Raw genomic sequence first — 27,004 nt, forward strand, 5'->3', positions numbered from 1 at the left:
CAAGCTTTCCCTTACCCTTAATTTCTGTGCCACAGCCACACTGGTCTTTCTTGTCCTGATACCTACCATGTTCCCTTTCTCACAAGGACATTTACACATGCTATCCCTCTTCTCCCATCCCAATTACTTATTTCTTCTTTCTTATTTAAACTTCAAAAAAAGTTCAGTATTTCTTACTCTGGGTGGCCATTCCTATTCTTTGTATGACAAGCATGCTACCGAAATGTTCTTCCTTTATGCAATTTATTACTTTAAAATCATATGTTCACATAATCACTTGTTTGTATCTTTCCCTCTACAAAGTTCTATGATGGGTCTACTTTCATGTTCAGTTTATCTTCACTGTTTAACATGACCTGGTTTACAAGAAGTACTCAGTAAAAGTGTTTTGAATGATTAGAAGGATGAACCAATTACAAACATATTTATTTTACATTGGGCACTTTTAGATTATAAAAGAGAAGAACCTAACTTGGATGGGAGTTCTGAGCTGGCTTTTCTAAGAAAGAGGCATATCAACCATTTCTTTGTTTTCTGGAAGGATGAGTCAGATTTTAACTAGCAAATCTTCATGTGGAAATTATTTGTGGTACAAAGAAATTTGGTGCTTTGTAGGAGCAGAAAAATAAGTGAACTAATTTAACCATGGCTTGAACTAAAATTTCTTATTTAGTGATCTGCTACATAGCTGGGCATAACCTCACTTTATGCTTTCTTATAAAATGGAAAATTTTCTCACTCAAGGATTTATAGAAATACTCCTAACAAAGAACCAACAAGGTAGGAAAGATACTGATTCCCTCATCAATCCTTTAAGCTCATAAGACATCTTCCTAAATTAGAACTTCACTTTTGTTTTTCTTACTGTCTAGAAAGCTCTGCCCCCAGATATCCACACTTGTTTTCTCACTTCTCACAGAATTCGTCTGTTATTCATAGATATACGCACATAGAACATGCCCCTCTCCTGATAGATGCAAACTTATATTTTTATGAATTAATGAATAATAATAAATTCCCTGGGATTTAGCCAGGTTGATTTGTGTTTGTTTTCCCTAAAGTCACTGATATCATTAACCAGAAATCATTAATTCATTTTGTTAAAATAAACTCCCGGGGGAGACTCAATGTTTGATTTTACATAGAGTAAATGACATGATCTTTATGTTCAAACTTTATTGGCTTAAGTATGCAATTCTGGATCCATATTGATTATCTTGAATAGAAGTCAGTTTTTGAAATTTATGATTTTAACAAATGCAGTACAGATTTTAATGGAAATATATTTTAAGCATAAGCAAGAATATATATTTCTGTAAATCACATCTGACATTTACTTTTAAAATAATAGTTTTATGAATGGCAAGAGAGATGTTAACTTAGAACAACAGCAACAAAACAAATACTCAAAGAGATAAACAAGACATTACAATTTGTTAGGTAGGCAAAAACCAAACATAAAACCAACTAAACAAAACAAAAAAGCTGTCCTGACTCCATAAAAAATGAAGTTCAAACTTTTTCAATGTGTGGTTCTTGTTGAAGGAAAACCAAACAATGAAAAAGTTATTCTGAATATTATAAAATGTCAAATGAAGTCTAAGTAGGTTTTGGATATTTTTAAAACTTGTAAATTTTCCCCTCTGACACCCATTAGTTTGTTCTCTGTATTTACAGGTCTGATTCTGCTTTTTGTGTGTTTGTTTATTCATTTGTTTTGTTGTGTTTTTGTTTTCATTTATTTTTTTTTTAAGATTCCACAGAGTGAAATCATGTGGTATTTGTTTTTCCCAATCTGACTTATTTCACTTAGCATAATAGCCTAGGTCTATCCATGTAGTAGCAAGTGGCAGAGGGGAAGGGGAGAAAGCGGGGGGCAGGGAGCAAAATGGGTTAAATAGAGAGGGAGACACAGGCTTCCAGTTACAGAATAAACATGTCACAGGAGTAATAGGCACAGTATAAAGAATATAGTCAATGATATTGTAATAGCATTGTATGATGATAGATGACAGCTATATTTGTGGTGAGCATAGCATAATGCATAAACTTGTTAAATCACCATGTTGTACACCTGAAATTAATATAACATTGTATGTCAACCATACTAAAACAAAACAAAAGTGTACATTTTCTGCTTCATTCTTGAGGCATTTTGATATGAGGACATCTATAGTTTTATGTATTCTTGGGGTAGGTGTGAGCATATAGCTTACGACTGGTATTATAAAATATTTTGAGTGTCATCAGAAGTAAACTTATAGAGAGTGTTGTAATAGTACTTTTATTGTGAAATAAATTTAGAAATTTTCTAGCATAACAATATGGAAATAAACATTAGTGTTTGATTATTAGAAACATTTCCTAATATTGTAGCAAACTAAATAAAAATAAATAATAAAACGTCTTATACAGAAGGCAAGCCAGACCTTTGGAAGTGAATTTAATGTTCGTTTTTTATCTTCTTTCTAGTGTGGCTTGCTTCTGTCATTGTATACACTATATCCGCTATCTTTTGGAAACCTTATTTGTCCATAAAGTTTCTGCAGGACATACACCTTTGAAAAATTTGATAAAGGTGGGATTGATATGTTTTGTCATTTTAATTGCTATTGAGAAATTTTGTGTATTGGGTCATCCGTAAAATAATGCAATCATCTTTATTTCCCTTATGCTTAGATTCTTCCATTCAACTGTATCAGCACATCATAAACCTCTGCCCCTGAAATGCCACTTCCTCCATGACCTTTTTCACTGGAGCTGCCCTCAACCAATGACCCTACATAAAAGATTTGCCATGTCCTTTATGTTACAGGCCACATATGCTCAGGCACATTTGATTTTGGAAGTACTTAGCATTGAATTCAGACTCCTTAAGTGCCACTTGAAGAGGAGGGATGTCATATATGAACCTTTGTGTAAATATAGGTCTGTGTGACCTATATTTGAAATGATGAAACTACATTCTGTATTGATGACAGTTGTCAGTGTGATGATAGTGTCTTTGCTCTTCCAAAAATGGTGAATGCAGGAGTTAATAACCATCCCATCAAAGAGCTGTCAAGAAAATGGGAAGTTTTATGAAATATTAAAGTGGAAATGTACATGATATAACATACTGCAATTCAATTTTCCAGTACTAATTCCAATTTAATATTGACTTTCAATAGGAAGTATTTCCTTATTGAAGATTTCCTGTTTTTTTTTTTTTTTTTTTTTGGCGAATACCTGTTTTGTAAAAATTTCAACAAGCTATTCTATTGTTGTCATTGTATTAAAACAATAAACCCTAAAACTCTTAGAAACCTCAAAACTCATTTAGACTAGCTGCTTCTATTCTGCAGAAGACATTAAGATTTATCGTATCAGTACAAGATCAGTATTATAGCCTAGGACTTTTAAAACTAGGACATTTCCCTTTCTATTCTATCAAGACAGGTTTTACTAATGATTAAATAACTCATTATTTTATTCATTTACTGATGGAAAATGAATATTAATATATTTTATGTAATACATTATTATTTTATGCTTTCATTCATATATATTACTTGATATGACAAAACCACTCTTGAAAGATATTTTTAAAATATATTGTTACATTTGTCTTATATCCTAAATTCCCATTTATATTAATAAGGATTGAGCAAAGTAATGCATTTCCTTACTTGTAAAATGCTACTTCATTGGGAGAGAAAGTGTGTCATTTATCTGGCTTAGAACATTTATACCATTTTTCATATTAAAAAAGCTGCAGTTTGGCATATAGATATATGGGATGATTTCAAATGATATGATAGAATATATATATATATATATATTCCCTAACTTTTATTATGTTTTATTTGCAGGGCTGTGCCTTTTATTGGGGATTTACTTCTTGGATTGCCTACTATATTAATCACCCACAGTATACACCACCATGTATGTATGATTTCTTTCTAATTAAATCCATACTAAATTGCCAACATCAAGACTCTCTTCTAAACTACACAGAAGCTATGAAACATGGTACACTTAAAAAATAAGCAAATAATGAAAAAATGTCAATTTTAAGTTGCTTCTGTATAATGCTCCATTAAATTTTTATGTATACTTAAAGACCATTTTGACATTGGTTTATTTTCTTTCCATAAGAACTCTAACAAATATATGAGTTGGTTGTAAATCTCCAAAGTGACAGATAGTAAAAATGAAAGGGTGAAGATTAAAAAGAAAAATTCTGTATCATCACACAATCACATGAAATCAACTATCAGGATTTAAAAGATAAACAATTAATATAAATATGTAGTTAAAATATTAAATATAATTCAGTAAGAAGCAATTTGTTTCTTTAACATACTATTTTCTATTTATAACTTTATAAAATATCCTGGCCATTGACTCAGCTGAAGCAATTTGGTGGAAAGCACAATGGACCAAACCTAAATTCTCAGTTCCTAAAACTGGAGGGAAATAGCTGTACCAAACAAAGAATTCCATTTCTTTTATTTACTCTGGACTTTTCTCTCCTCAGCTTTTACTGCAGCTCACAAGGCACACACGGGGTTCTAGTGAGAAAGGGCTGAGGTTTCAAATTTAATTGATAATTATTTTTTGTGATCTATTTCTGGTGTTTTTAGAGTTTGAAATAAATAGAAATGAATAGAGTATTCAAGCTTCATTTTAGATTTTACAAAATCAGTTAAACTGTCTTAATATACACTTGAAGTACCAACACAGAATCTTTGTTAAGATCAAGAAATCTAGTCGAGCTTGCTAAGAGTATATCATTGCAATGTTCAAAACTTTAATTCTTCTAAATACTAGCGACTATGAATATTGAAGAAATTTCCTAACATCTTATAACTCTGATACTTAAAGGTATGTTATCAGAATATTTACCTACTAACTTTAGAACATTAACAGATAGATACTTTTGCTCCATAGTATATTTAAGAAGAGGAGACTCTGAAAAAATGGTACATTCACATATGTGATACAAAATAGAGGCTGATTGTTGTTAACATATGTAAAGTATTTATTGAAAAGGAAATGCTTGTCAAGAAATGTAAAAATGCTATTAAGAAACATTATGATGTGTTAATAGTCCCTATTATAGATTAGGAAAATGAGACCCTGAAAGTCTAATTTTACTGGCTCAAGACTCTCAAATGCATAAGGTGTAAGTAGGAATCAAATTCATGCTGATCCCAGCTGGAAAGTGAATATCATGAGAATATTTTCATGAGAATATCATGAGAATACCTTGAGAATATCAAGAGAAGCCCTATTCTCAACAAATTTGACTGCATAACATTAATGGCATCTGTACATTTACACACATTAAATAAAATACAACATATTATTATGTATTTCTGACACATATACCATTAAGGAGGTCACTTTTCTTACTTTTCAAAAATACTTAAAAGTAAATAGTAAAAGTAAATAGAAAAGAAAAGAAAATTGTCTTAATTGAAAACTGCCCAATGTCAGGCATATTCCATTAACTGCAAACTGTATGCATATGTTCAGAAAATTCAATACATATGTTTAGTATCAGCAGCTAGCAAGGAAAAACGGCCTTTGTAAAAATTCTAAATGTGAAATGTTATAAAAATTATAAAAATATTACAGAAAATTTTAATGATGGCTACATTTTTTTCTGGAAAATTTGTTTCAAGTTATACTATCTGTAAGTTTGCTTACTGGAAATAAACATTTAAAATATTTAAAAATTATACTCTCTGTCCCAGTACCTGTTTTAATCATACAGTTATTTATTCTCATTAAAAAATGAAAACAAGGTATATCTTCACTGTCCTGATACATAAAATGTTCTGAACCCCTCTCTTGTGTATGTTAGTATCTATTCATTTTCTAAATCAGAGTGCAATCAGGTGCTCAGACAGTCCTTCCTGATCTCCTCGATTAAAATAAATCCTTCATTTTAGCTCTTACATTAAATACTATATAGGTCTTTCTTAGTAACACTTACCAGGATTGCAAACTTCCATTTGTTATCTTGTGATTATTACTTGTTTCCTTGTCAGACAATAATTTTTATTAAGGTAAGAGTTGCTTTTGGCTTAAGTTTAATTGATTTATCACAAGTACATAGTATAGTGCCTATCATATAAATTCTTTTTTTTTTTAATTTTTTTTTTCAACGTTTATTTAATTTTGGGACAGGGAGAGACAGAGCATGAACGGGGGAGGGGCAGAGAGAGAGGGAGACACAGAATCGGAAACAGGCTCCAGGCTCTGAGCCATCAGCCCAGAGCCCGACGCGGGGCTCGAACTCCCGGACCGCGAGATCGTGACCTGGCTGAAGTCGGACGCTTAACCGACTGTGCCACCCAGGCTCCCCTCATATAAATTCTTAATAAGTATTGTGGAATGAATAAAGTTTTGTCTAATAGTAGGTACAAATAAAAAAATATTTTGATTTAGCTATAGAAGAATGTTTAATTATATGGTAAATGTGCTTAGTTATATGGCAAAGAGATATTAAAGAATAATTGATTATAAGAATGTTTTATCACATACTATAGAAAGTATAGAGAGAATATGTATATTTCCAAGGGAAAATCTGAATTTTAATAGATTTACAATGGATAATGGGATTTTTATGCATGTTATTTCTCTTTGTACTTTTTTTTTTTTTTTTTCAACGTTTATTTATTTTTGGGACAGAGAGAGACAGAGCATGAACGGGGGAGGGGCAGAAAGAGAGGGAGACACAGAATCGGAAGCAGGCTCCAGGCTCTGAGCCATCAGCCCAGAGCCCGACGCGGGGCTCGAACTCACGGACCGCGAGATCGTGACCTGGCTGAAGTCGGACGCTTAACCGACTGCGCCACCCAGGCGCCCCTTCTCTTTGTACTTTTATCTATTTCCCAAATTTTCTCCATTAATGTATTTTATTTCATAATTAGATACATGTACTTTATAAAAACAAAATCTCCAATAATTATACATGTTTTATATATGAATATACACATATATATATTCATACATAAATACTTATATAACTTTTGACTATATTATACTTTCAAATTTCTAGCCCATGGAAATAGAACTTCTATAAATGTCTTACAAAGAAAGATATTTGAAGTTGTATTACTTATCATACATAAAATTAAAGTTACACTAATTATGCAGCAATTAGATAATATTTAATGTTTAGAGCTAGCCATATTACACATTATAATGCATATGCTGTCATAGCTTTTACAATGAATGCTTAAGAGTATTGGAAAAGTCTTTAAATATATCCTTATAAAATATGCAAGATTTAAAATGAGACATTATATTTTTTATTTGTAAATGTGTTTACATAAATACAATTTATATGTACACACCCTCACATAAATCTAGAAAAAATGCAACTATTAATACAGCTGATGAGCTTATCAGAAAATTTTATTTTTAGTACTTTTTTATATTACAACTTTTCTGCCATCAGAAAGGTGACTTTAAGATACTATCTTAGGGGCGCCTGGGTGGCTCAGTCGGTTAAGCCTCCGACTTCAGCTCAGGTCACGATCTCACGGTCCGTGAGTTCGAGCCCCGCGTCGGGCTCTGGGCTGATGGCTCAGAGCCTGGAGCCTGCTTCCGATTCTGTGTCTCCCTCTCTCTCTGCCCCTCCCCGTTCATGCTCTGTCTCTCTCTGTCTCAAAAATAAATAAACGTTAAAAAAAAAAATTAAAAAAAAAAAGATACTATCTTAAATTCTAATTTATTAATTACTCATATATGATTTGGGAACTGATATAATCTATATTTTTCTTTAAGATGAGAACATTAAATCTTACCTCATATATTTGTTTCTAGATGATAAATAAAAAATACTTAAAATATTACCTATTATAAAACATCAATGAAAAAAATTATTATTAGCATGCCTCTTTTTGTTGTTAAACATTAAAAAAAAGACATATGATCAAATGCAATCATATATTAGGCCGTAAGATATGTATGTATTTATTTATTTATAAAGGAATCATTTTCCTTTTCATTTCACTTAAATTTTAGTTAATATACAGCGCAATACTGGTTTGAGAAGTAAAAATCAGTAATTCATCACTTACATACAATACCCAGTGCTCATCACAAGTGCCCTTTTTAATACCCTTTAACCATCTAGCCCATCTTCCACCCACCTCCCTCTGTCAACCCTCAGTTTGTTCTCTATCATTGAGTTCCTTGTAGTTTGTTTCCCTTTCTTCTCTTCCCCCCTTATTATATGTTGATCTGTTTTGTTTCTTAAATTCCACATATGAGTGAAATCATATGACATTTGTTTTTCTCTGATTGACTTACTTTGCTTGGCATAATACATTCTGACTAAAAGGGTAAAAGATCTGTACTCTGAAAACCATAGAATACTTACGAAAGATTTTGAAGAGGACACAAAGAAATGGAAAAACATTCCATGCTCATGGATTAGAAGAACAAATATTTTTAAAATGCCTATACTACCTAAAGCAATCTGCACATTTAATGAAATCCCTATCAAGATACCACCAGCATTTTTCACAGAACAAACTAGAACAAACAATCCTAAAATCTGTATGGAACCACAAAGACTCTGAATAGCTAAAACAATCCTGAAAATGAAAAACAAACTGGAGACATCATGATTCCAGATTTTAAGCTAGATTACAAAGCTGTAGTCATCAAGACAGTATGGCACTGGCACAGAAACACACATACATCAATGATGTGCTTTTAAAGTGACAAATGAGAAATTAAATCCGCCTTCAAAGAATTTTATAATGCCAATTACAAGTAGATTCCATTTGTATTCTAAATATCATTAGGTAACTAGAATCTTTTCATGTGGAAAGCAAAAATATTTCATTCTTTTAAATTTCAAATGTATTACCCCCAAAGGTCAATTATATACAGCATAGTACTTTGGATTAGAGGATAGTAATATCCAATAAACACTGCTTCAATTATGTTTATAGCATGACAATCCAAAATGTGAATGTGTGCATTACATCTTCTTTTCCTACTTTCTAGCATTTGGAAACCGGCAAGTCACAATATCTGCTATCAATTTTTTGGTATGTATTATTTATATTTTTTACTATTCATGCTCTAATTGAAGTGTTATTAAAAATGCAAAACAAATATTTGAGGATATGCCATGTACAAAATATGATATCTTTTTATATTATGTAGTTAATGCTATTAAGTGAAGTAGGTCAAACAACTTCCCAAAATCAAGCCATTAGCTCTCTAAATCTTTTTTTTTTAGTTCTCTAAATCTTTTACGTTTATTTATTTACTTTTACGAGAGAGAGAGAAAGCATATGTGCAAACTTGTGCCCAAGTGGGGAAGGACAGAGAGAGAGACAGATTCCCAAGCAGGCTCCATGCTGTCAGCGCAAAGCCTGACATGGAGCATGATCCCACCAGTCGTGAGATCCTGACCTGAGCGGAAGTCAAGAGTCAGGCGCTTAACTGACTGAGCCTCCCAGGCACCCCAAATCTCTAAATATTTTAATCAAAATGTTCTACTTATCTATAAAGAATGATTAAAATTTTTGAAGTATAGTAAACTTTGAAAAAAAAATCATACTTAGTAGTTTTTCCTATTGTCTGCACACTTATAAACCCCTAACAGCAAAAAGTTTTACGAATCTAAAAGGTGAGCATTTATTTTTATTTTTTTTTTAATTTTTTTTTCTTAAGTTTATTTATTTTTGAGACAGAGAGAGACAGAACATGAACGGGGGAGGGTCAGAGAGAGAGGGAGACACAGAATCAGAAGCAGGCTCCAGGCTCTGGGCCATCAGCCCAGAGCCCGACGCGGAGCTCGAACTCACGGACCGTGAGATCATGACCTGAGCTGAAGTTGGACGCTTAACCGACTGAGCCACCCAGGCGCCCCTAAAAGATGAGCATTTAAAAAACACTTTGGTGGGGTGCCTGGGTGGCTCAGTCCATTAAGCCTCTGACTTCCGCTCAGGTCATGATCTTGCAGTTTGTGAGTTTCAGCTCCATGGCAGGCTCCGTGCTGACAGCTCAGAGCCTGGAGCCCACTTCGGATTCTATGTGTCTCTCTCTTTGCCCCTGCCCCACTCGCTCTTGGTCTCTCTCTCTCTCTCTCAAAAATATATAAGCATTAAAAATGTTAAAAAATAATAATAATAAAATTAAAAAAATAAAAAAACACTTTGGCATAATTGTTAATTAACTAATTCTGAATGAAAACAAAATCTGCTTTTTTGAATGAATTACAGATCTTTTCTAATTGTTTTCAATCCAGTTATTTAGATAAATCTGTTTAACTTTACATATGCATTGTTTGGATTGGGTACACATCCATCTGAGCACAAAAGATTATTTAGTTTTTCTGTAATGCATTATTTTATGAGACACATATTTTACTTCATACACCATATAATTCCACCATATAACCCATACTTTTATTCTTTGTTCATGTTCTTCCTCATTCCTGTCCTTGATAGATTAACTCTCATGATTCCTGTCCCTGATGTATTGATAAATTCCCTTGATTCATATATAAGTCTACATCCTTTGTGAAGTTTGTATTAGACAACTTACACTCCCACATTCATACAAGGTGCAAATGACACACCATACTTTGTTAAAAGGTCTCATGTAAACCTGGGTGTGTGTGTGTGTGTGTGTGTGTGCGTATTTTAATTAATAGTTTAGATAATAAGGTTCTCTACTTGTTGGCTGTGGTGGGGGCAGGTCATGCTTTAATATTTTTAACACCTGGTCTTGCACATAGTAGAAATACTACTTTCTTGAGTGAATAACAAAAACTATTTCTTTATTTATAATTTCTTTTTTAAATATTTATTTATTTTTGAGAGAGAGAGTGGGGGGTAAGGGCAGGGAAAAAGGGGGACAGATTATCTGAAGTGGGTTCTGTGCTTATGTCAAAGAACCCAATGCAAGGCTTGACCTTACAAACCCTGAGATAATGACCTGAGCCAAAGTTGGACACTTAACCGACAGCCACTCAGGAGGCCCTCTTTATTCATAATTTCTTAAGGGAAGGTATTAGAAGTATATCACCACCTTTTAATTTTCCACATGTTTATATTATTCATAGATAGTAAGGCTTCAGTTTATTTACTTTGATGCCTTTATTGCTAATCTACATTGTACCAAATCTAATGATCTCTGTATATTAACTACTCAGTAAATTTGAGCAAATGGAAGAATTAGCTAGTGGATAAACAAAACAATAACCACATATTTGGTTTTTATTTTGATATATTTTTAACTTCATGTATGATTATTTCTCTCATATTTCTTCTCCTTATGATGTTAACCACTATACAAGAGTTTTGCAACTTGGTTTCCGTTTTTTCTGTGTAAATATTTACACATTTCCCATTTATATAATATTATTGATTCTTTCCTTTTTTCAAATGTGGTATAGCCATGAATCCATGGCTGTAGTATAAAATAAAATTTGTTTTAAAAAAGTTACAGCTTTTTAAAAATGTCATAACAATTATAATATTTTAGTGTAAAAAAGGTATAATTGGAAACAAGCAAAATTCTAATAGTTTGCCCTATACATTTTTTCCCAGGATTTTTAAAGACGCTGCCTCCTAATTAAGCTACTAGTGTTCAATCTTCACACATTCTTTTATTAATCAATGTTTCTTTATATATTTCACATGGGGAGAAAACAAGGAGGAGGAGAATTAGGCAAGTCTTATAATTTTATCATAGTTGCTGTCTTATAAGGGCCAAGGTCTCAAAATAAATAGTGATAAATAGTAGCATTGTCTAAGTCCAATATAGACAGTAGGTAAATACAATGACTTTAATTCCACATTTATAAGCACATAACAAACATTGACTATCTCAATCCTAGACTTAAATTAAGATAAAAAGAAACATCTGTGTTTTCAATTATAGATGGTATTATCTGAGAAAACCTTGTTTAAAAGTCAAAATTTTGAATTTTGTCTATTCTGTTGCAAGTAGACATTTAGAAATAAGGTAGAGGGGCCACTGGGACTCTCTTAACATTATAAATTGTGATGGCAAATTAAAAAGGCCTGCTAGCCCTGGAATTTCCTAATAATGTTGGATGCAGGCAAAACACATTTATTTTTCACAAATAAAATATGATATTAAGATGTAAGTTAGGAAACTGATTCTAATACAGAATGTAGTAAAAACTGAGTTGTTTGAGTTTGCACATTTATCACCTAAACTGAAGATACCTACCATATCACTGTGAGCATAACATTCTGTATTTCAAGGTTAATTTTCTTCATTCATAATAAATGAATGCCTAAGTCTGTGCCTTTCACATATATCACAAAAATGTATATGCAAATGGTTTGGAAAGAAAAGCATCTTTTTTTTTCTTAAAGAGTTTAATTTTACGTAATCTCTGCACCCAACATGAGCTTCCAACTTGCAACCCTGAGAACAAAAGTTGAATGCTCTATTGACTGAGCCAGCCAAGTGCCCCAAAAGCACATATTTTTAAGTCAAGTGCATCTAAAATTATATTATAGTAAGATTATCAGCATATATTATAATTAATTACTATTATGTGAAGAAACTCAGGGGAAATTCATAGGCCAGTCTTGTATAATATAAAGTCTAACCAGAAAATGCCTATCTTAATTCCAAGTGCTAATTTTTCTGCAAATGTTTGCAAAATTTCCTGTTCTTCATTTATTGATATATGTACCCTCTTAATCTAAGAAAAAATGCTTTATTCATTTAAAGTTGAATTTGCTTCTGTTGTGTAGAGCCACATTATCACCTGGCTAGAAGACAATGTATGAGAACTATGTTCAATAAGGTCATAATTAATTCTTAATGACTTATGTATGAATCAGGCATTTTGTGGACTATTAACAATTATGATTTTCTCTTCTGCTCCCGCCTTCTGTTTTTTTTTTCTACTGCCATTCTGTTTTCTAATATATGAAGCAAAATATACTGTAAGCAAAACAACACACTTTACAATGAACACTTAAAACCTTCCAAAGTAGAGTATAATTCCTTTTGGAAACTCTTTGATTTTTGTGAGTTTTGCCATGCTTATATTATATTCTGAGAAGTATTTTACCACCTCCCTCTCTGTGTAAATTCTTTCTGACTTTCAATGTGTCTTTGTTCTCTCAAATATGTTTGAAATCACAAAATCTATAAGGGAAAAAAACCAAACAAGTAGAATCAAAAATAGGCAAATTTATAAAGGCATCATAATATTTTTCTCCACAACTTTTAGATCTTTGTTTTTCTGCTAGAAATAATGTGGACATACACTATAACCCAGTATCTTCATATTTCTATGACCTCTTTTCATTCTCTGAACTCAGGTCCACCCACAAAGAAACAAAATCACTATTGCAAAACAAAATATATTCTATAATTTTTAATATGTTGCTATTTTATAAATAATATTCCTGTTTTCTTTGTCCTCTCTTCTTCTCAGTTTAGTTTTACTCTCCAGAAGCAGTTACAGTTCATCAATTCTTTGTACATTGAGCACTTCACCAGAAGAGGAATTTTTTCTCCTGAATTTCTTACTGTCTTCAACAACGTAGGAAATGAGAGAATAGATAACATATAAGACATGGTTTGCAAAACACTGAAAATCACTCTACTTCCTGTTTTGCTCTCCGTGTCTTCAGTCTCACCATTAGTTATCCAGTCATTTAGGTTAATTTTTTTTTAAATGAAAATATTCTTGGAGAGGTAATAAATTATGCTCTTCTCAAGCATTCACAACTTCACTTGTAACACTGAACCAAGAAGGACCTTGAGCATAGAACAGTAATTTTTGATTAGGAGAGAGGGTGCTGGGAACACTATATATCATAGAACATATCATAGCAAGGCTGGAGGAGAGTGGGGCCATGCAATGGGAACTGCAGTAAGGCCAGGAAACTGCTTGAATGTTTGGTATTTGTGGGGGGGAGATAAATAAGGGATGAAAAGTGTGTCAAAGGTAATGCTTTTATTCTCAGCATGGTGCTCAGGTTTGTTTGTGACAATTTTTTCTATCTTTTGCTTACTGTTGATAGACAGTTATAGACACCAATAAAAAAGATTCACATTACTTTTTTATTGAAAACTTAAAATATAGGACTCTACCTTTTCTCATCATTTGTCAATTTAATTTCCTTGCAAATCCCCTCAAGTATCTAAGATACCTAATAACATAAATAGGAATCAACTTTATACGCAAATTTGGCTGGAGTTACTACTGCTTCTTAAATAATTTGTTTAGAAACTAGTTTTAAAAATAATAATGTAAAATTAATGGCAATTGATTTTATTATAATTTGTTATAATTATCATTTATGTTTTAGCTAAAACTGACTTACTTCTAAAAACAGTAATAATTTAAATTAAAAACAGCCACTACTATAATGATAAAATATATCATTGCTAAAATATATAGAATCAAAGCTAATATATAAAAATTTATGAAAAAATTATAATCATAAATGTATTTTTAATAATCATTTACCACATAGTCAATATTTATGAAGTATCTTTTTTAAAATTTTACTCTATGATGCTATTTTTATACTATATTCTTTACCATATGTGCACATTCTTGTCTTATACAATATTTCATGAAAGCTCTAGGGATTAAAAAAATAATTCAGGGACCTCAGAAATGTGATAATGAGATAGACCACAGAAACAAAGTAAACTATTTTTAAACACTAAATTTCAAATCAAATACTTTGATTTATAATTTTTAGTGAAAATATCATCTCTTATAATGAGTTTTGTACAATAAAATATTAGTTTCATGCAACAAATAAATTCATAAAATAGCTACTAAAATTTACTTTTCATACCCTGTAATAATATAAATACAATATCTAAACTTTTGTTTAGAGCTCTACAGTTACTCATTTTCAAAAGTGAAATTTATTGGTTAGAGCAAAGACAATACAATAGAACAAAATAGTCATAATAAAATGATGCTAGGATAACTAGATACACACACACACACACACACACACACACAATATCAATCCAGACACAGACCTATACCCTTCACAAAAATTAACTCAAAATGGATCACAGACTTAAGTGCAAAATGCAAAACCATAAAACTCTTAGGAGTTAGCATAAGAGAAAATCTAGATGACTTTAGGTACCACGATGACTTTTTCGATATAACACTAACAAATGATCCAAGAAGAATATAACCAATAAGCTAGACTTCATTAATATTAAAAACTTCTGATCTCCAAAAGACAATATCAAGAGAATGGGAAGAAAAGCATAGACTAGGAAAAAAATATTTGCAAAAGACACATCTGATAAAAGATCATTATCTGGAATATATAATGGATTCTTAAAATGCAAGAATAAGAAAATAAACAGCTGAATTCAAAAATGACACCTTACCAAAGAAGATATACAGATAGTAAATAGCATACAAATAGATGCTCCAAGTCATATGCTATCAGGGAAATGCAGATTGAAATGAGATAGCACTACGAACTGATTAGAATGGCCAAGAATCTAGAGCACTGATTGCACCAAATGATGATAAGGATGAGGGACAACAGCAACTCTCATTCATTGCTATGGGAATGCAAAATGATCCAGCCCCTTTGGGAAGCAGCTTGGCGGTTTCTTAAATACACTTTTACTGTACTATCCAACAATTGTGCTCCTTGTTTACCCAAAGGAATTAGAAGCTAATGACTACACAAAACCCTACAAATGGATGTTTATAGCAGTTTCATTCATAATTGCCCAAACTTGGAAGCAACTAAACCAAAGCAGGTGAATGGATAAACTACGACACATCCAGATAATGGAATATTATTCAGTGCTAAAAAGTAATGAGCTGTGAAGTAATGAGAGGACATGGGGAAAGATTAAAGGAATATTAATCAATAAAAGGAGCCATTCTGTAAAGGCTAAATACTGTATGATTCCAAACAGATAACATTTTGGAAAAGGCAAAACTGTGGAAACAGTAACAAGATCAGTGGTTGTCAAGGATTGAAGAGAGAAATGAACAGGAAGAGCGCAGAGAATTTTTAGGACAGTAAAATACTCTGCATGATACCATAATGATGGATATATGGCAATATACATTTGTCCAAACTTAGAATATACAAACAACATCAAGAGTGAGCCATATAATGCAAACCATGAACTTTGGATGATTATAATGTGTTATTGTGGTTCATCAGTTGTGACAAATGTACCACTCTGGTGGAGAATATTGATAATGGGAGAGCTTATACATGTACTGGAGCAGGGAGTACACGAGAAATCTTTGCACCTTCCTCTGGATTTTGCTATAAATGTTAAACTGCTCTAAAAAAAGTCTTAATGAAAAAAAGTATCATTTAGTATATATATTTTCTGATAAATCCATAATTAACATATTGGATATATTTACTCTGGAATACAATACATGTTATCCTTTCTTATAGAAATGTATATAAATGAGTTTCATAATAAAATAGAGATTAGGAGTTGAAATAAATTATTAGAATATTATGATCATAGTGATGCAAATTATCATGTTATAAAACCTATGCTAAAACAGTATAATATTGGCTTGTATTATCAAATAGCATGTCTGTGTGAATATATTTTATCCCTAAGAGTAGAAACTAACTTCTCAAGCTTATAATAGTTGATACATATCGCAGATGAAGCTTTCCATAATTATATAGTAATCCAATATTTTCCTTGAAATATTAAGACAAAATAAATAAGACAAAACTTATAATAATAATACTTACTAGAAATAGAAAACTTAAGAGCTGAAATGCAAAACACACCTGATTATCAGTGTTAGAAACATTTTAGCAGATTCTGTTTTTTAATTGTATTAATAAAATGACCATTACATTGCTCAAATAATAAACTTACATCTGCCAATAACTAATAATAATGATAACATATATAACATATATGAAACTTTGGGAAGAACAGATATAGACAGAAATAATCATTTTAATTCCTATAAAAATATGACTACATCACAGAATAAAGATTACTGACTTTTACAGTGGAAACCAAAATAATTTTACAAAGACAAAATACACAGCCTGACTATTTGATGGCTACAAATTCTATATTAGGATGTTTAGAGTTTGTTCCCTAGGTGAATAATTTTCACTTATATAAGTAGAGAATGCTTCACTTGATGAAGCTTGCAAGAAAGAACATTACAGAAATTAGCAACACAAGAAACAACAGATGTTGTTGAGGATGTGGAGGAAGGGGAACTCTCTTACACTGTTGGTGGGAATGCAAACTGGGGCAGCCACTCTGGAGAACAGTATGGATTTCCTCAAAAAGATAAAATAGAACTACTCTATGATCTAGCAATTGCACTGTTAGGTATTTACCCAAAGGATACAAAAATACTGATTTGAAGGGGCACATGCACCCTGATACTTATCACAACATTATCAACAATAGCCAGATTATGGAAAGAGCCCAAACATTCATCAACTGATGAATCGATAAAGAAAATGTTGTATACATCCACCCCCCCCCACACACACAATGGAATATTACTCAGCAATCAAAAAGAATGAAATCTTGCCATTTGCAACAATGTGAATTGAGCTAAAGTATATTATACTGAGTGAAATAGTCAGAGAAAGATAAATACTATATGATTTAAATCATATGTGGAATTTAAGAAATAGAACAGATGAACATAGTGATGAATCACTAAATTCTATTCCTGAAACCAATATTACACTATATGTTAACTAACTAGAATGTAAATAAAAACTTTAAGAAAAAGTGGATCTCTGCAAGTTGGCCTTCTTCTAGACATTGATCATAGGCATATTTACCACAATGACAACATGCTATGGACTGAGGTACAGTACCGAGTAGTAAACAGGAAGCATCTTTACTACTGAAATTCCATATATTCTGATCCAATCATGTCTTTCAATATGGAAACAGTGGGATTTAATGGTAAATATTTTGATAAAAATTTGGACAACCACACTTCTGCTATAGTAACTAAAAAGTCCTTTATGAGCTATTAATTTGATACTTCCCTGCCCCATATGCATATTATTATATATTTCTTAAGGTCTATATATTTATCCTTAAGTTTTTATTTAAAGTCCAGTTAGTTAACATACAATGTAATATTAGTTTCAAGAGTACAACACAGTAATTCAACACTTACATTACCCAGTGCTCATCACAAGTGCACTCCTAAATTCCATCACCTATTTCACCCATCCCACATTGTTAAATATTTAGTAATACTAATTAAAAACAAAATTGAAATGTCAAAGAACTGAGAATACTGAGGGTGCTGAAAAAATAAAAGTGTTTCCATTTACTTCCTAAATCAAAATATTCAAGGAAAAGATTATTTTCTCATGTAAACACTGTGATACTTTCAATTAGCTGACAAATTTATTTTTATACTTATCAATATAATGTTAACGCTCAAGAGGAAAATGGATTAGTGAATCACTAACACCCTATTATTCATATAGTATAATGCAACATATAGTCAAGCTACTCAATAAAGATTATATGAAACAAGCAAAAAAAAATTTTTTTTAGATTTACTTTAAGCAACACATATACTTCCAAATGAAAGTACATTTGAATTTTCATTATTTACTCTTCTAAAATTCTTTTGCAATTAAAACAATATATCCAGGGAAGTAAAAAAACGTTAACTATGGTAAAAACCCAAAGAGCATAAAATTTACTATCTTACCCATTTTTAGTGCACAACTCAGTAGTGTTAAGTGTATCCACATTGTTGTGCACAAACTCCTAGTGACTTTTACAATCTAGGTCATCTTGTTCTTCGTAAGTAAGGTGATTCTGGCAATGCCCCTGAGTTGCTGATCTCTCTGTGAATGTGTCTGGAAAATATAAACTTATTTTTTAATTAAACTTCTTGAAAGAAGGTAACATTGTTCCAAATTATCAATTTGTATATGAGCAAATCAAATGAAATATTTTGAAACTCATTTGTTCTACTACTATAATGCAGGAAAACTGCTTCTTCTTGCACGTATTATTTAAATATAATTTTTTTCTTAAAATATCTGGACAATGTTTCCTTGTCATTTTTTCTTATGTTCCTGTGTACTTATTATCTACAATGTCTTTACCATCGGTGTTACGTAGGAATCATACACAGTTCATAGTAGATTGCATCTGTATGTTTTGCTACATAAGATAAACTTTAAGTAACGTAAAAATCAAACCTAATGATAGCAACTTCCTCAAGCTTTATTTATGAAATTGTTGTGTTAACATATAATGTGCCAAATGAATACATCTAATTTAGAAAAGAATCAATCCAGGAGAAATGTATAGATCATATTGAAAAATGTTCCAGTGTTTCACATTTAATGTGCTTCTGAAATTTTATTTGGTAATAGAACCGTATATTGAGTTTTATAGCACTGACTGAATTTTCTAATCTTACTCAGCCCGGATCCAAGAGGAAATTATATCAACCACTTCTATTTAGGGCAGTTAGCCTATAGTGGACTCATTCATTCTTCAGAATTTTAAAACCAGTGCTTAAGGTGAAAATTGAAAATAGTCACATTGCTCTTTAAAATCCATTATGGAGTTGCTAAGTTGATGATAAGCTAAGTATGTCTAGGCATATGGATATAGCTGATGTGTTTTTTATTTTTCTCTCTCCACCCCTGGAATGTATATAGATATGCATTTCATTGGTAGACAGCAATGGACTAGTTGGCTTATTTACAACTTTTTTTTAATCCTCTGCTTTTATTTTTCTTATTTCAGTATGTTATATGTTTTATTTTGGGGCTGGGCCCTTCACGGGGCACATAATCTTAAATTATGGCATTAGTTACAGCTATTCTAGTGGTCTGACTGAAGCCTAAAAGCTCTTTTTTCCATGGCCTATACCCTGGGTAGAAGATTGATGTTTCCATATTTAGCTGTAAAAAGTAAGAAGGAGAAAATATTTTGATGGTTGAATAAGTATAAAATATTGAGAATCAAAAAGTGAATACATTTCACCAGAAGAAAATCCATATTTCTAAAATATAATTTGTTTACAAAGATTTGCTAAGGTAATTTGCTTACTAATACTACTTACTTTTATCATATATTCCATTGTGTGTTTGGCACTGTGAGTGATGAAAAACGAGTATGACATTCTATTTGACTGAAAGATGAGCAAAGGTATTAAGATCAAGCAAATATAACAAATTATTAATTTGGTAATTATATGTTTTGTAGTGTAGCCAATGTGTGACACAGAAATTTAGAGAAGATCAATCAATGTAGGATCATTCTCTGGAGAAGTTTTTAACTGATGATATTGGTAACTAAAATTATCATAATTTTATTGGGCAATTCATATGTCAGACACTGGATTTCATTTAATCATCCTCAAATAATCATCATGAGATAGGAAGTAATATTTGCATTTAGGTGAAGAAATGAAATTTCAAATGTCTTAATCACGTAATCTCTAATAAGTAAGTTAAAAGATGTGTTTTTGAACACAAATTAGTCCAACAAAAGTCCACACTCTTAACCACATTCACCTACAAATAAGTTCAACTATGAAATTATTATCTGAAAATGTGAAATTCAACTTTGATTCCTAATCATAACTTGAGAAAGGAGCTTCTTCTACAATTACAAAATGTGAATAAATCGATACAGAAATTGTTGAAAAGAACAAAATCAGATATATTTTAAGAGATTAATAGCATTAAAGACACTGAGTTAAAAACATGCTCAATTATGGAATATATTATAGTAAAACTTTGGATGACCCTAAACGATAAAGGTTTTGAATAACAATCTGTTATTAATACCATAGTATTTAAATGTTGAATACACACTTTGTGTTAATCAGATAAGGCATGTAACTTCTGGGAATACATGTTGCAAATTGGGAACATTATTAGCCCTCCCCAACCCCTCTCCAAAGATGTTAGTAACACAAGCTTCTTAGAGGGTCATAGTGGCCTATTTACAGGGACATGTGGAGTGTGCATGATCAAGGGGCCAGATGACAGACAAGCAGCAAGTGTCTTGGTGGGACAGTACCTCTTACAATAACTTCTAAACTGAGCTGAATCCACCTGGGAATCACACTACCACCCTTGAAGTAGTGCTGCTGTGCTAATGAATTTAGAACATGTTAACCTATGCCAAATCTATCTTTCCCGACGTGACTTACCTCTTCATAGCATGCAAACTTTACCTACTAAAACAACTACAAAGCATATAGTCAGCAATGCCTGATTAACAAGGAAATTTGAACCTAGTTATCAAAAGGTGTCAATAATATCTTCAAAGTTTCTACCTCAATGTGACTCATTATGTTAACTCAATATATATTCAACAGCTTTTTTTCTTGTTACAATACAACATGTCCTCTTCTTGCAATTAGAGTAATAATATGTCTCTTGGATCTTTGGAATTAATATATTACATGGACATTACTATATAGAGAGAATACAATTTTTAAAGAGGAACAGGTATACCACAGTGAAAACTTTTAAATGTTTTACAGATTTGTGAAGTTGGAAATCATTTCATCAATGTAATTTTGTCTCATCCTAATCACACAGGTTAGTCCCTTTTTCTCTTTATCTTCTCTAGTGTGAGTTAATCTAGTGTGATGTTAATTATTACTTTCAAAGCCTTAAGTGAACACTTTTTTAAAGCAATAGTTGGAAACATTTAAGACGATATGCCCCAAGGCTAGCCCCTTATGCCTAAGTTTTTCAAATATTTGAACTAAATCATATTTCCTAATAATGGTTTCTCTAAAATGAAGTATGCATGCCCTCCTCAGGACAAATGATAATCTCACTTAAATATATGAAAAAATAAAGAGATATTACTAATAAAGGCAATATAAAATTCAGTGATACAGATCTAATTTCTTAACTCTTAATCTTGATCTAATTTGCATAATAATGGACACAATCTCACTATATTTCAATTGACTTCTTAAGCTTTTTTCTAATAAAAGTGATCATTGTTTAGCAAATACAGTAGCTATAAAATAGCAATGCCTAGGAGGACATTTTGAATTCAGTAGTTAGCTAAAAAAAATTTTTTTTTTAAATTTATACTGTTTATCTAAAGCTATTCTTGGTAAATCAGTCCTGTCATTCAGGTTTAATTATATGTAAGGATTCACACTGTTTTTTGTACATGATACATGATTATATTATACTTTCAAATAACAATGGTCAACATTTGGATTTCATTTTGTTATCAATCTCGCTGAAAATATAAACGTGTATTTGTCTCAAGTATGTTTTAATATCTACCTGAATGTCTTAACATTTTCTTGCCTTGCATATTTCTGGCAGTCTGGTGAAACATTTTCCAGAATAATACTTACACATATAGAATTAAAAAGGAAATTTATTATGTTGGTATATTTGTGAATATATAAAAAAGCCAAAATATATAACATTTTTATTACATTACATAATCCTGTGATAACTACTCAACTTCTTGAGTATTGACGAACATATAGACATAGATATAGATACATAGATATCTAAAATAACTATAATATGATTTGAAAATATCTGTACTCTCTCTTGCTGAAAAATGTTAACAGATTAATGCCAGTACTATAGTGGTTTACTGTCTGCTTTTGCCTTACAGTAGAGCCTGCATTTAATTAGATGGTTGGATGCCATTTTTATCTTATCTATATTCATGATTTACTGAGTTCTCTTTGGATGTATTTGAAGCCTAAAAGTTCTGATAGTCTGATTTGTTTTTGTGTAGAAACACAATACAGTCCTATAAATATACTAACATTACCAAAGTTATGAATATCACTAATTTTAGTCTTGACTATGAACCCTTAACAACATTACCTTGCTCAAGTTTCTTCATCTTGTCTGGATTCTGGTATCACTATATGAAAATGAAAATTTCAGGGGTTCCTGGGTGGCTCAATTGGCTGGGTGTCCCATTCTCAATTTTGGCTCAAGTCATGATCTCATGGTTTGTAGGATTGAGCACCTCCTAGGGCTCTGTGCTGACTCCACGGAGCCTACTTGGGACTCTCTCTGTCCCTCCTGTGCACTCTCTCTCTCTCTCAAAATAAATGAATAAACATTTAAAAAATAAAGAAAATGAAAATTTTTAAATCATCATATTTCTAAAGTCAAATGTAACTTTGGAATTGTTCAAATGAAAAAAACTTTTTTTTTTTTTCTTCAGGGTTCACTCCTCCTTTTATCTTGCTTGTATGTTGCTCTTGAGAAATCAGAAATCTAATCTTCTCTTCTTTGTTTATTGACTTGGTCTTTTTGCCTTCAGACTCAAAAGAATTTTTCCTTATCACTACATCTATTAATTTCGTGAGGTGTGTCTCAGAGTTGATCATTTCAGGTCAGTTTTCCCAGATACATGATGTAATTTTCCAGGACACTGATTCATGTCCCTTTTTTTAGTACCAGAAAGTTTTGTAATTTAAAATTTGTTTTGTTGCTTTGTGGACTGGGTCAGGGGGTAAATTGTATATGTATTATATTTTATATCTTATATATCTATCACTTTTTATTTTTTTCCTTCTTGTTTGCTTGTTTTGGCTGGTTTTGTTCATCTACTTAATATCCCCTATTCTAGTGAACATTCTACTCTTAGGAAAATTGAAATGTCTATATTACTGAGATGATTTTTTTTTCTTTTTCTACAATTTCTTTCTTGAATTCAATCAACTCTCATCTTTTCTTTTTTTCTTCCTGTTTTGGCCATATCTATTTTGAGTTTGGGAATTCCCTTTTTTTTTTTAAGTTTATTTATTTATTGTGATAAAGAGAAAGAGAGAGCACTCACACACGCACATGAGCAGGGTGGGGGCACAGAGCAAGGGAAAAAAAGAATCCCTAGCAGGCTTTGCATTGTCAGCGCTAGAGCCTGATGCTGGGCTCCATCTCACAGGTTTGTGAGATCACGATGTGAGCTGCAAGCAAGAGTCCAGGTCTTAATCGACTGAGCCACACAGGCACTCCCTCAATTATTTTTCTTTTGATGAATATATGGGCATTACACAAAGACATTTACATGAATGTTATCAAGAGAATATGATATTAAATGGCATATGTATTTATCTTTATCTTGAAATGAGCAGTACATGAAATCTGTACAGTACCTAATATATTTTTTGTTGATATTTTAACAATAGATACAACTCTGAAAACAACATACTGGCATTTCATTATGACTTTAGAATTATAACTAAAAGAGATTAGTTGATGTGTTATCCAATTAAACTTGTTATGGAGAATAAACAGTAATTTTATAATTCATATTTACTTTTATAAATGTCACAGCTCAAAGTTCAACTTGAAATCATTTTAATATGCTATCTAAAATATTTCTTGAACCAAATTAAAAGGCGAAGAATCACAAAAATCAAGTGACAATATGCTAAGTATAATGAAAATTGTAAATAACAACCTTGATTGCTGAGCAGAAATAATTTATGTGGTATTTCTGAATATTAACTATGCTGATATTCATTGTAATCCTCTTATGAGAGATTTTTCACACTTTTCTGATATAAATGACATCCTTAAAAAATTCCTTTTGGATTTTCACTAATTAAACAGAAAGGGATGTTTGAAGTATTAAACAATCTCAACCAAAAATATCTTCTTTGACACTAAAAGAGAAGAGGCATGCAATTTTTAAAGCATATTTACTAATTGTAGTATGTAATTCAGCTGCAACTATTATGATATGCAAAATAACATTTCTGTATTAAATTTTAAAGAACTGATTATCATGGTATATTGTAAAAATGTATGGCAACATAGCTGTAGACATAGAAAATTACAGGTATATTGTTTGAGTCAAAAGGCCATAGCATTTGAAACTGGGACACTTCTGAGTAATTTGAGAAGTTGGTTCTATAAATAATTGATGACATTTTATGTGGTGTAAGTTGTTTTAGGGAATTTAGAATTATATAATACATATATGATTAAATTGCAGTATGTACCATCATTGATATTTTATTCTTTCTAAAAGGAGTTAATGCCTGTTTTCCAAGTCCAAATTATAACCCCTTCACATGGATGTTTTTTCTGGTTTCATGTCCTAACTACACCTATGAGGTATGCTATTTATGTATGTAAATAATTAAACTTTATTCTATGAGAAACTAAATGCATATGTTTCTATATTTACAAGTATTAAAGTTTAACATATATAATTATACAGAGGATTTATCTGTATATATAGGCATAGACAGAGATATAAATTATGATATAGATTCAATTCGAGTTATAGGCATGGGAAATTGGAACATTTACGTAAACTACAATTTTCCCTGCAGAAAATGGATATCTTTCCATATATATATTTTTAAACAAAATTTTATAATTTTCATATAAAATGTCTTGAGATGTTTCAGGATTCTGTTTTTTATCAAAGTTTTTGGAACAATGTCTTTCATTTCTTATTTTATGAATATGATGCTGTTTATGGGATTCTTTATGATTATCATAATTAACAACAAAATCTTTATTTGGGGAAAATGTATTTCTACCAGTAGTTTTTCTATCATGTTTTAAGCTTCACATTACCTATTTAAAACCACAAATGAAAAATTCCTAGATTAATCATAGGTATTTATTAATTTATGCTTTAATATAACAGATTGGATCATGGATTAGTTTCACTGTCATGACACAAACACTGCCAGGTAAGACCTTGGTTATTTGACATTTAAGTAAGTGCTCCTTTAGGATAAGTGATTTCTGAGAACAAGTTTCTGTAGTGCTAAAGTTTGGCATTTTTGCAAAAGGATGTTTTGCTTTCATTTTTCTCTTTATGTTGGATATTTTTAGCAGTATTAAAATATATTGGAACAAAAATCTCTAGGTACTTATGGCTTAATGTAGCTCCAAAAAGTTAATTAAGCAAAAAGGATTTACTCATAAGAAGTTGTGTTAATAATGCACTTCACTTGAAAATCTCTTTTATGATAAATATAGGCATATGTATGTGTTATGTCCTTCAAGTGTTCATGAATGTCTCTGAATGGAAGGCTGGGAGCAGGAGTGTGTAATCTCAAATGGTGGGCATTTTAACATACATAAGAGAGTTAAATTGCATTGAACTTCATGTATTGGAAAGTATATGGATTACATCCATTTCACACATTATTTATTTCACTATACAAAATTTTTAAATCATAATTTTTGTGGTTTGCCATATGCATGTGTGTAGACGTATATTATCTGCATATAGAAAACTATTATTGAACAATTCAAAGAGATAACAATTCCTTATTTGGAAATACTTTGTGGCAGTGGGATATAAAAAATGTGGATTATTTTGAACTCTGCTATATACTTTCTATGTTTCTTCAACTATGCAATAAATATGGATGAACATATATTATGCTAAGCAATTAATATGAGTAAAGAAAATTGATATAGAAGTATGCAACATTTGAGAAATATTTTAAGAGCTACATAAGATAGTTTTTTTCCCAGTATAACTGGGTATATTGATCATAGAAATAAGAAAGGATAATTATTTCTTTTTTCTTCTAGTTGGGATTTTTACACTTCTGATGAGTATCCAGATGTCTTTGTGGGCACAAAAGAAGCATAAGATTTATTTGAAGAAATTCAATTCTTATATGCATAGAAAATCAGCCATGATTCCATTCATACTGTAGTAAAAATAACTTATCTTATCTCATGTATATAAAAATAGTATATAAATTCACTAAATCAAACTTGGTCAATAGTTGACTATTATGTAACAGAAATTCAAAACATACAGTACTTTTATTGAATAAAAATATTAAATGGTAGATTCTAGTTAATTTTAGAGTAATAAACTTGAGGCAAATAAAAAGTAGAAACTGTAGATACGACTAATAAAAGATACATCCAAATATTTTCAAGGGATTGGTCTTTGAACAAGATTTTCTTACTTCATTAAATGTTTCATAATACTATCTGCTTAAGACAATTAAAATATCTGAATTATAAAC

General features: G+C 31.2%; 1 protein-coding gene across 1 annotated transcript in view; it reads left to right on the plus strand.

Moving 5' to 3' along the window:
• Window positions 1-26,907, plus strand: part of TECRL (trans-2,3-enoyl-CoA reductase like) — a 98,527-nt gene extending 71,620 nt beyond the window's left edge. Inside the window, exons 6-12 of the mRNA XM_045473893.1 lie at window positions 2,473-2,578; window positions 3,852-3,924; window positions 9,016-9,059; window positions 21,527-21,584; window positions 25,024-25,109; window positions 25,654-25,699; window positions 26,556-26,907. Coding sequence (XP_045329849.1) covers window positions 2,473-2,578; window positions 3,852-3,924; window positions 9,016-9,059; window positions 21,527-21,584; window positions 25,024-25,109; window positions 25,654-25,699; window positions 26,556-26,683 — 541 coding nt within the window. The 3' untranslated portion in view covers window positions 26,684-26,907. The remainder of the gene's footprint in view (window positions 1-2,472; window positions 2,579-3,851; window positions 3,925-9,015; window positions 9,060-21,526; window positions 21,585-25,023; window positions 25,110-25,653; window positions 25,700-26,555) is intronic.
• Window positions 26,908-27,004: the final 97 nt, after the last annotated feature.

Source organism: Leopardus geoffroyi, chromosome B1 (genome assembly GCF_018350155.1).
Source record: "Leopardus geoffroyi isolate Oge1 chromosome B1, O.geoffroyi_Oge1_pat1.0, whole genome shotgun sequence".
Classification (NCBI taxonomy): domain Eukaryota; kingdom Metazoa; phylum Chordata; class Mammalia; order Carnivora; family Felidae; genus Leopardus; species Leopardus geoffroyi.